At 34.5% G+C, this 12,417-nt stretch overlaps 1 protein-coding gene across 1 annotated transcript in view; it reads left to right on the top strand.

Annotated features, from left to right (window-relative positions):
* The window catches only part of LOC150079546 (uncharacterized), a 102,362-nt gene that overhangs the window by 37,778 nt on the left and 52,167 nt on the right, over positions 1-12,417 (top strand). The window contains exons 5-6 of the mRNA XM_090383100.1: positions 545-687; positions 2,913-3,185. Coding sequence (XP_090239226.1) covers positions 545-687; positions 2,913-3,185 — 416 coding nt within the window. The remainder of the gene's footprint in view (positions 1-544; positions 688-2,912; positions 3,186-12,417) is intronic.

Raw genomic sequence — 12,417 nt, 5'->3', positions numbered from 1 at the left:
CCATCATGGTGGTATGGAAAATCTATCTGCTAATGTAGGGTCTGACTCGCATTGCCTTTCTGGCTTCCGAAGTACTGAAAGATATCAGTGTCTTGTAGTTTCTGTGATTGATGGTGACCAATATTGTCACTTAAAGGAGCTTTACTCTGTTCTCTGTTAATTATCCATGTTAAAAGGAACAGAGATAAACTGCACCCATCTGTTGGCACTCGTCGGATGTTGATTTGGAATTTCATTAGGTGCCATTTATCAGGAGGAGGTGGATGGCTCTAGCAATCAAAGCAAATTGATTTCATCCAACTCTGTCAATGGACTAATGGAAGATGCGCTTTGCGATTTAATAAGAGCGACATCTGGTATCATTTCTATTTTGAAATATGCTTGTGGAATGATTTTTAATTAAAATAAAATTAAGAGTTGTAATTTGCACTCGGAGCGCCTTCTAGTGAGGTATTTTTTGATTAAACATTTTTCTCCTATACTCCAGCTCATCACAAAATATTTTTGCTCGATTAGAAACATTTTACTTCGTTTATATTTTTAGTGCCTCCACTAGAAGGACCAGCAATCAGTGGAGAGTTGCCAAAATACAACATTGGAGACAACGTCACAGTCACATGTGTATCAGCCAAGTCCAAGCCTGTTCCATCTCTCAAATGGTACATCAATGATAACCTAGTTACAGAGGTAAGAATATATTGCAGACAGCTCTTTCAAATAAAACAAATTATTCACGTTAGTAGACTATTTTCTAATTTAAAAATGCATCTTAACAAGATTTTGAAAAATGGACCACTAAAAGCATTATAATAGACATCATCTATCTGACTACTTAAATATTCAAAAAGCAACATCCATTACATATATTAACAATAAACAGATGATTTCAAAGAAAAACCATTGACCATTTTTTTTCTTATTCCAATTCTATTCGAAATCGTGTTTATTTCTCGGGAATATTTCCCCAGTGCAATCTAAATAATGGCGCACGTAATCCTCTGTGCGTTACTAGGCAACCACCAAACTTTGAGTAAAATTGCAAACTCTCTTTGACGTGATACCGTTGGGCGTATCTCCCATACAGATCTAGAAAGTTATAAAAGACATCTAAAGGTTCTCACAAGCTCGTATATGGAAAAACAATAAATATTATATCTATTCGGTTTCATCTAGGAATAGATTGTCTTGTTTTATTGAACACAATGAGTCTATTGAAGTTACGACCACTAATTGCCTTCATGATGTCAAACATGAGCATGGAAAGTGCATTTTAAATTACCTCTCGAGATACAAGTGGGGAGAACACAATAAAGGTTCGAATAGATCACCATTTAAGCCATATGAGAGATGTAATGTGATTAATATTTTACGATTGACTGTCATTCGGTATAGGTACTTTTAACGATATAAATTTAAATTATTAAAAAGAGAATTTTAAATGAGATAATGTTGGACGCGATTTAATGACAGAAGATGATACTGCTTGAGACAATTAGCCTCAAATACCACCCTTTCCTAGTTGGCTTATTATAGAGATAGTTTGACTTGTGCAGGATTTATAGGCTGATCGAACCGTATAATTTTGATAGAGCTGAAGAAATCTGAACACAATTTTTTTAGCAGAAAACTAAGATATTGCATGGGTGGTATAATGAACATTTCTTCATGGAAGGACTGTTAAATTTAAAACAAAATCTAATTCTATCACCAAACTGAAACAAATGGATCTTCAGGCTATCAGTGTCCTACTTTCAGATATTTAAAGACAAATTTGTCGATGGTATTGTCCATTTTAACTAAATCAAAAAGAACAAATCACCTGACTTCAATGACAGTCCAACCCAGCGTTGCAAGCTTGCCAAAAGGAATTATGATCATTACTTTCATCTTTAGAAATTCTAACTAAAAATGTAATCCTACCAATAACGAGCAATTATATACCAAAGTAACCTTATGTTGTATAATACTGTTGAGTAACATACTTTGTCTGTGAGGATGGAAAACGTAGATATGATGGATAACATGGCTTTCAGAGAGGATTGGTCCATTGTAATGAATTCAACAATTTTATTGTAATTTGTTACAACAAACAGTGTCAGTAGAAGATAGATATTATTCATGGGGTTTTCTCAAAAGCAGATAGAGAGGAGTCCACTTTTGATCAAACTGAACAAAGGTGGGATCACTGGCTGGTTTCTCCAATGGATTTCTTTTAAAGAGGGCTGATCACTTCTCTTTATGAAGAATAGATAAAACTGCGGATTTAGCTTTATTGGAATTTATGGGGATTTAATGAATAAATTACTCTTCCTCGATGGGACTTTAATTGATGGGACCCGTTCTTGCATGGTTGTGCAACAAGTGTTGCCCTTCCAGGTGTTTCATTAGCATTGACTCTTCTTTTCTCTTTTTTCTGTTTTTTATAATTATTTTTTCACTTTTAAGTAAAAAAAAATAATTATTTAGCAATTTTAATAAATTTTGATTTTTTATTAAAAATTTAATAATAATTAAAGATTTAAATCCATTAAAATTATGGATTTAAATCTTTAATTATTATAATTTTTTTAAATAATTATTAAAATAAATTATTTTAATAATTAATTAATTATTTAATTTAATAATAAATTAATTAATTATTTTAAATAAATTATTAAAATATTTAAATAATTATTTATTTAAATTTATTTTTAATAAGTTTTAAAAAATTATTCGAATTAAATAATATCTAAAAATTAATGAATTTTATTTAAATTAACTAATTTAATTATTTTTAAAAGTTAGATATATTAGTATAATAATAGCAATTCTATTTTTTTTTTCAATACTTTATTTTTATTTAAATATTACGATATAAATTTCAAAAAATAAAAAATTTAATTCTCCTACCAAATTGATTATTCTCACGCTAGGAGGAGCCAAAGTATACCACCGACTACAGTGTAACTCTCCACCCAGATCGCTTGGAGACATCAGCTCTTAACTTACAATTCACCCTGTCAAAAGAGTCCGTGCGACATAACAAACTGAAACTGAAGTGCACAGCGAGCTTTTCCAATCTCGTCACTATGGTAACCAAAGACATTCCAGTAACTGGGCTTCAGAAATCATCCAGTTTCAAAAAGGATGAAGTTGAAGGATTTACTACGGACAATAATAACAGTGTTCATAGAAATGGGGCTAGTGTATTAAATTATTTATTATTAGTAATTTTAATATTAAATTGTCATATTTCTTAAAAAATGTGTCGGTGTATCTTTCATGCTCACAATCACTACCATTTTTAAAGGGATGATTTTTTTCATTCTTAATCAGAAATATATTTTGATTATTTTGTTTAGCTTAAACAACTTGAGGAGATTGTAAATAATAAAATTTTGAACTTTGGATTGAAAATTTATTTCATTTTTATAAAGATCTGTGTAACTTTTAATAAAAAATATAAATTTTAATAAAAAAGTATGACTTTTAATTTTAAAAAATATGATTTTTATAATACAATTATGGAATTGACAAGATTTTTAATCAATTACGAATTTTTATTTTTAAAATATTTATAAAATTTATTTTTTAATAAATAAAAACAAATCTACAAATACATAATAGAATATCAAATAAATTGTAATATCTTATAATACTATAATAAAAGTTTAAAAAAATTATTAAAATTAAATAATATCTTTAAAAATTAATGAATTTTATTTAAATAAATTAATTTTATAGAAATTTAAAATAATATTTTAATAAATAAAAACAAATATACAAATACATATTGAAATATCAAATAAATTTTAATAAAAAATATTATTCTTATAAAATATAATAAAAGTTACAATTTTAATTTTATTTAAATGAAACTTTAAAAATTAATTTTATTTAGATTAATCAATTTTATAAAATATTAATATTAATACCAATACTAATCCTAAAATAATATTTTAATAAATGAAGTGCAAGTATCAAATAATTTAACAAAAATTCTGACTTTTATAAAAATATTAAGATATTTCCAAAAAATTATTTTTGTAAAACTTACGAATTTTATTTTAAAAAATTAATTTTATAAACTTCTAAATCTGTATTTTTAATAAATGATATGTCCATCAACACACATTGAAATATCAAAATTACTTAAAAGGATTCTACCCACTGTGTAATCCGCAAACAGAACTAACCAGAATCGCTGAATTCCAATTTCTCAACCTCCAGTGATCAATAACCTTGTTTCTGGCTTGTTCCTCTAAATATTCTTCAATAACAGAAATACCACATTGTGTACGGGCTATTAAACATGGAATATGTCTGAAAAAAGCCTTGATGTGGTTCCTAGTTCGTGATGTTCTAGCGTATAATTATTGGCTAGATCATTAGCCCAACCAACACTTAGAGATCATTGGTCTCTTGCAGACAGACACGAATGACAGATTTCACCCGGACTGCAGCTACTCCTATCAAAATTGCAGCAATTCGTTTGTGGATACGGAAATAGATACGGTGATCTAGGAAGGAGATACGACTCTCTCTCTCTCTCTCTCTCTCTCTCTCAATCAAGATCGCAGTTTGTAATGATGACTGGTAAGCATACGTCTATAATGGAGTTTTATGATCCCTCTCTGTAATGGGCTTTTATATGCTACAGGAAAAGAGATTTGTAGGAGGATACCATACAATAACTGAGAGGCAGAACGTAATGAAAATTTAAGTGCATCGTGGTAAGATATTCCAGTTCATAAAGCTTAACCGAAAACTTAGCTAAACATATAAAGAGATGCTTACTTATTTAGGGATTATAAGAGGTAGGTGAGGCAAAAAAAGAAATTGAAGAGATGATGCGGTGTAGTAAATGAATAAAAGTGCAGGAAAATTATATGAGCGCCACGTATTTCTCTTTGGATTCTCGTAGAAAAAAAGGGCACTTCATGTAAAAATAAAATAGCTTTGAAGTTCCCAGGTTAGAACACATCTGCGAGTTATATTCTAACTCCGATTTTTTTCATTTGTGTTGATATGATTAGTTTTAAGATTTCTCAGTATCCATTAAGGAAAAATCTATAGATCTCTTGGAGTTGGAACAGCGTGCAGGACATAACTGAAATTGCAAGTGTACTTAAAAGCCCTTACAGCTCGTGTTTTACAGAGTTTTCTGGTTGAGGAAATGTAAGACATTATTTTAGAAAAAACAATGAAAATAAGATGCACTAACTACATATTTTAAAATTCACTCTTTAATAAGTGGATTGTGGAGTCTGAATACCTGGTCATTAACTGAGTTGCTAAGTGGGTGAAGAGCCAACGAAGATAATAGTCCATTAATATCCGGACACCTGCATATCTACAAATAATCTTTATTTACAGGAAAACTGATAAGCGTACTGAAAACTTTAAGCTGGTATGACAGCTTCTGGTCTCCGTGGAACACTCCCCAGTAGTATTTTGTACATAAATGTCCTCCAATATTTTTCGCAATTTGACCATAAAAGTGATAATCAGTTCAGTTCTGCTTTTGGGCGGTCTCTCCTCACACACACCCAACGATCCAGTTCATCTCAGAGGTTCTCTATAGGATTGAGGCCAGTCCAACTGCTCGAAGCTTATGCCCTCTCATATAGTCTGTCGCAACGCGAGCAATATGTCATGGAGTGTTTTCCTATTGATACAGGCCTACCCCGACGTGCTGCCTCAACGTAGGTTGAGGACGCCTACATACACTTCCTCAACATTCATGATTACGTTCAAAACAACCAAAGGACTCAAGCAAAATCATGAAAAATAGTATCAGACCATCGCCTCGGCCATACTTCATTGTGGGGACGATACAGTTCCTCAGATAGCTTTCTCCGGGCATTCGCCACATTCAAGAAAGATCTCCAGACTGGACCATGTACCGTGACTTGTCACTCCAATGCACAGTTTTGTCACTCCATTGTCCTAAACGGCGCAATGGAATTCGTCTGGGTGATTAGTGGCTTGTGGGCCGATGCATGACCGTGGTAAACCACATCATACAGCGTCCTGAGCACTATACTGGTACTGAAATGTGTTCCAATCCTCTTATTCAGGGCGTGTGTATGCTATGAAAACGTTGACCTGCGTTTTGAGCGAACGATTCTTGGCCCGGCTCTCTCTGTCACGTTCCATTAGCTTTTTGGTGACCCTTACAGCACCAGTCCGCCTCCATTTATCAATCGCATCAGCAGTTGTTGACCTAACGATCTTCAGTGTCATATGATCATTACGCGCTGGAAGTTTGTTAACTCCTTATTTTAAATATGATATTAATTTAAAAAATAGCTCTGCCCTTAGTTTTTAAATTATTTAGTTTCACTCTTTAATTTATTTTTTACTTTTTCACTGAAAAGTCTCACTTCTAAGTAAATTCCATAATTATTCACAAAATCCGTGGATCAATACAGCTGTCCTGAAAGCGTTCACTTCTCGACCTAAAATGTTCAACACTACTCTGGAGCAATTTACAAACATTTACAAAACTGTTTTCCTTAAAGAATTTTAGAAGTAGAAAAATTGATCGACCATAACTAAAGGTAATCGAAATATGCCGATAAATTCTGCTGTTTTCTTGTAGTCTGCCGGAAAGAGCTTTAAGAAACTCAAGTATTGGCAGCTATTGACTCCTTTTGCTATAACCGAAGTTTCATGTTTGCAAGAAGAGCGAATATACACTTCAAAAGGAAGTCATCCGACCATCTAAATTCTCTAAACATTGTTAATACCAAGGAAAATATGCTGATGAAGAATTTCGGTTATTCAACCACGATTGAGTAAGCAGCACCAGCTGTTCCAAACATAACTGAAAGATGGAAGAAGGCAAGAAATATCGTAGTCTTTGATATCATAACAAAGCTGCATTTTAAAAGATACCAAGTCACTTTGAAGTGGAAAACTGCTAATGAGTAAACACGGGATGAAAATTTAATAATTTCCAGAGATTTGAAACCTCAAAGAGTACTTGGAAAGGGTTGAAATATTCATTATTAGAAAATGGGTGTTTTTGTGTTTATTTTATTCAGGGAAAGAGAATCAAATTCTCTTTATAAATTTTGATAAATACGGGTGGAGATCTCAAAAAGTTGAGGAAAAAGTATAAAATCTTATTTTATTAATCTTCTAACTGTTGTTCCCCTCTCGATATAATCGTCATCTAGTTTATCACACTTGTTCCGACTTTTCAATCATTTTCTAAATACTTCTAAAAATATTTCTTCTCAGTAATCCGATGGAACATGGCGACCTTCCATGGCGATTTTCCAAGTTTTATTTAACTTGGAAAATCTAAAAAAAAAGCCACTATGATCAAAATGTGGATTATAGAGCGGGTGACACTCTTTTGACACACAACACGGGGCACTCTGTATGACTGCATACAAACCTATTTCTCTGACAGAATGGTCACTGTAACTACTCCCTACTGCCAAGTCACCCGACCTGTTCATCGGTGGTGCCCACAGGGCTCTATACTGGGGCCACTCTACTTTGGAACCTTGTCCTGGACAGTTTCCTGGGCCTGGACCTTGATGGAGTAGATACCCAAGCATACGCGGATGATCTTGTCCTCATGCTACAGGCGGACAGCAGAGCCCAGATGGAAGCTACTGCAAAGCAGGCCACTGACAGACTACACAAATGGGTCAGTCTCAATCACCTGAGAATTTCCTCAACCAAAACTTCCTCGATCCTCCTGAAAGGTTCTCTCGACATACACAGGCCACCGCAACTCAAGATACAGGATACCACAATAAAACTAGCGACAGAACTGAAGCATCTCGGACTTACCCTTGACAAGAACTTATCTTTCACCCCACATCTTGTACATCTGCAGAAAAAAAGTAAGAGGTACTCAGCATTTATTGCCAGAGTTACTCGGAAGAATTGGGGCCTAAAGAAGAGGACACTCTCCCTCTTTTATAAAGCCATATTTATCCCAGCCCTCTCATATGCTGCGGGTGTCTGGTTTAAAAAAGCTACCAAGGCAGTCAATAGGAGAAAATTAGAGACTATACAGTGCTCCATCCTACTAACCATCTCAAGGGCATGCTGTACTGTGAGCTCGCACGCACTCCAGGTCCTAGTGGGCTGTCTCCCCCTAGATTTGGAAATCATCCGTTGCGGCCTACTCTACCACCTTGCAAAGGAAAGAACAGTAACTTGTATTGGTTTCACGACCAACCCAATCAATAATACTGTAACAGAGAAGAAACGCCTTACAACCTTCCTCGGACAAATCTGGCAATCCAGATGAACGGACTCAACCAAGGGCGCTGTGACCCGGAAATTTATCCCTGACATAGTGAACACCCTATACTTCAAAATTTAACAACACCCAAATTGCTTCGCCCACAGAACTTTCGGCCTTTCAAATTCTAGCGCTATCCCTGCCACGATCATCACTCCATATGTGTGTGCTGTTTTTTTTAGGTCCTTGCCACTGAATCTCAGGAAATTAGGTGGCAGGACCTGCCAGAGTAATCTTAAAGTACTGGTGTACCTGGTCTGCCTCCACGGGGCGAGGTGCAGGCAACGTGGGGCCTCAGTAGGGGTCTGGCGTCTAAATGGCCAGAGTAACAACGATACACAACACTACACGTAAACAATACCCATATACTTTTAAATCTCTGGCCTTGACAGTCACAAGACAATGTATACCACGCGGAGATGGGGGAAACCCCTGGTGCCGTTTGACCCTAAACACACTTTACACTTACACAACACGTGTAGGGTTTTCTCAACAGGAAACTTCCCTGTAGACCAGTGAGTAATCCAATTATATTAAGATCACAGACAATTCAAGTAAAGTTGTGGTGTTTTATTACACTCAGAATATTGAACATATTTTCTTATGTTTCCTTTAAACCAACAGCGTGATGTAGAGGAACTGATGCGAATGCATTTTCATTGTGCTCAAAGTCTGCAACAGACTTTGCTGGACAAGAATCCTCGTTATATTCACCACTGCTTCCTTTATCCCACGATTATGGGGAATTTGATCTTGCTTTTACTTTTAATTTCTCCAGTTAGCCATATCCCCAGGTGGTTTGTTGTGCAGTTAATGCAGTACATGTGTCGGGTCCAATGTTTCTCCTGATTTCCAAACTTGCAACAAAGTATAGAGAATTGCACGTTTAATAATACTGTATATATTTCCCCTCTGAGTTTGTTTTTGTTGTAAACCGCTACCCGTGCAGACTTAACTAGAAGGTTGAACCAATAAGCTCCAACTTCGCTGTTTGCAGCTTAAGTATTGCACGTATTTCAAGTTAACAGAAGGTTAAGGAAATAGATAAGCACCCGTAGCAAATTGTAGAAACTGTTAATTCATTGCTTTTCTTGGTATTATCTAGAGTGTTTCGGGGATTTATAAATTCTGAATGGATCTTATGATGGGCTGAAATGGTCTCATTTGTATTCGACCATGTCGACAGAAGAGAATTTCGAAAGCCATTTAGGTGAGTGAAATGGCTTTTCCTCTGTAGGAGTACCAAATCTGAATACATAGTTTGTATACTAATGAGAAAGCTAACGAAATGTCAAAGACCTCACTTAAAATATTGTTCGATGAAAATAACTGCATCCATTGAACATGATTCTCAGTTTCCACAAAAACTTCGAGTTTGAAAACAAGTAAGAAAGAGGGAAAAAAACACTGGTTCTTTTGAGATTGAATGTAACATATTGCTTTCTATCGAGTACAAATAAGTCTTGGCCTTTGTTACCTTTGTTTTTTAAATTAAGGTTAAAGATAGCACGCGCTATTTCTGTACAATTTAAATTATACGGCGATTCTGAACAAAAATTGCAATACATTTTTTTTCAAAAGAACACAATTTTATCGCCTTAAGAAGGCAATAAGAAAAGAAAAAGGAACTGGTTGTTAATTAATTAATTAGAATTCGAGATTGCGATACACCCATACCAGGTATTTACAAAGAACTTCGATGCATTCCAAAGAAGTTATCAAAATCAGAGTTAAGTTTAATTAAGTGTGGTTCCGCCCCCTTGAGGAGAAAAATGATCCGAATGTTTACCAGAAAAATCAATGAATTTAAGTGTAATTACGAGTAGGGTTCTTTTCTTATCTTGGCCAAAAAGGAAACTACTTACCAATAGCCTGCAGATGCTGCAGGCCTTAGAAACAGGGATGTATGTGCTAACTTTACATTCTTTAAGGTCCCAGGTTAGAATTCCTTTAAGATGGAAGCAATTTGTATGGACTTTTTTCGCACAATGGCTGAGTTAGTCATCCTGGAGGTTTGTATAGTTTTACCATAAAGCTCTGTTTTTTTCGTCCAGCAAAAGTTTCTTTTGAATATAAACAGAAAACAAACAGCAACTGTATTGTGACTCTTGAAAGAGAGACTACATAAGGTATTTGTGAATGGTACTGTGAAGCTTTATATCATCCATTGTAATGCAAAATCCTTCAGTAGCTGACGACTTGGGAAATCTTTCATGTGGAGAGCATAATCATCAGTACCTGACGCTTATTCTCACCACATGTCGTTGCGACTTTGTTTTGTTCCACAAGATTTAGAAGTGTACTCAGAGATCAACTATTTAGAACAGCTGATCTCTGAGTATATTAACGTCCTGTATTCTAAAAATTCCTCGTGTTATTGATGGGATTCGAACTCAGCTTCCACCAGTGTGCTATCTACCAGCGAGGGCAAGGCACAGAGGCATTAAACACTTAAGGGATTTTAATTGGAGTAATAGAACTTCGCTTCCAGGTCCATTTATTTCCAGGTCCAATAACATAAATGGAAATAAATATTAAGAAGAGTTTTCTGGGGACGGGAAAGCCCAACGCATGTCGTGCCAAACAGAAATATATAACCGTTGAAGGAATGAAGAATGGATTATCATTAAAAATCTATGAGCGGAAAAGACCATTCACATCATATGGGAGAGTGGAATATGTAGCGATTTTGAATACAAAGCTAGTTCTTCTTTTAATGATCAAATGTGTGCTGTCATATGTTACTGTTAATCGAATTTCAAATGTTGATTGGAAAATGTTTAATTTTGAATTTTTTTCATTCCAAAAACGTCTATATTTTGATAACTGTTGGCTGCTTATGAGCTTCACAAATTCCAATTAGAGCGAGGCACGTGAACTACAGATTTATGAACACCAATAATTTATAAAATCAAATATTTAACCAACAGCTAGAATGACACACATTTGTATCCCGATATTTAATGATAATCACATATTAATGTTTCACTTTACACAGTTCAGTAAACCTTAATCTGATTCAGTAGCTGCTTTGCAATCAGGAAACACTTTTAGCCATAAATATCGAATTAAAAATGTAATTAGAGGAGAAGCCATATATTCGATAAAAATCGGTAGTAAAACAAGAACAAAACTGAGCTGATGTCAAGTAAATAAGGCCATGAAGAGTCTGTTTATTATGCTTGCAAATCGCGTGTATTTTATGATCGATTTTTTTTGTGTTTAGTGGGATGAAAAATCCATGTTTTCGGGAGAGAAAACTCTGGTGAAAATGGAATCAATCAAGTACAATCATTCAATTAGAATGGTTCTATTTTCTTTAAACCCAATCATCTAAATGTGATTTAAATATTTTTTTCATTTAATCAGTATCCTATGAATGAAGAATTTATTTCAGGGAATATGAAGCATCATATAGATGAGGATAATATCAGATCTTCCACTTCAAATAGCCTTCAATGTCTTACTCCCGAAACACAAATTTCTCTATCAGCATTAACATTGATAAAGAAATATTAAAATTATTCGTTTTAGAGTTGACATCAATAAATGATTTCTCATTTAAGCTTCAACTTAGTGAAAACGTTCATATATATTGTATAAATCCCAGGAATATAAGACGAATTTATGAATAACCTCATAGAGGAGGAAAGAGAAGATGGGAGGTTCAGTATTCCTAAAGAGTCATTCCCAGTCTATCCATGGCACAAACTGTTCACAAAGACGTAGCGGCACCTCTTTATTCTCTCTATTCACTGTTGACATCTCTCCATTAGAAATGTCTGGAATCCCAGATGTCAATAGCTCTGACAAACCCCTTCTCACAACGTGCAGTTCTAAGGCACCTGTTTCTATGATCAAAGGGTTTCTTAGAAGGATAAAAGAGTCTCTTTCGAATCAGTTGGCTCGATACTAAGCAACTGCACTCAAACATATACAGCAGTTGTTACTGGGGACAACTAGAACTTTCAACAGCTGGTTATTCAATATCTTTCACTACAGAGCGCTATCGATTTTAAGTATATTTTTTGTTGTAAAGTTTGCTACGAAACTGCCTTATATGCGCATGCACTTATAGAATTTCCCCAAAATTAAAATGCCTTGTTTAACGCTATTTCGCTCTACGCGTTTTCGTTATTACGCGGTTCTTTCATGGACATAAAATA

This window comes from Mastigoproctus giganteus, chromosome 10, assembly GCF_048544385.1.
Source record: "Mastigoproctus giganteus isolate SK-2022 chromosome 10, ASM4854438v1, whole genome shotgun sequence".
NCBI classification, from domain to species: Eukaryota; Metazoa; Arthropoda; class Arachnida; order Uropygi; family Thelyphonidae; genus Mastigoproctus; species Mastigoproctus giganteus.
This window is presented reverse-complemented; position numbering and strand designations above follow the sequence as displayed.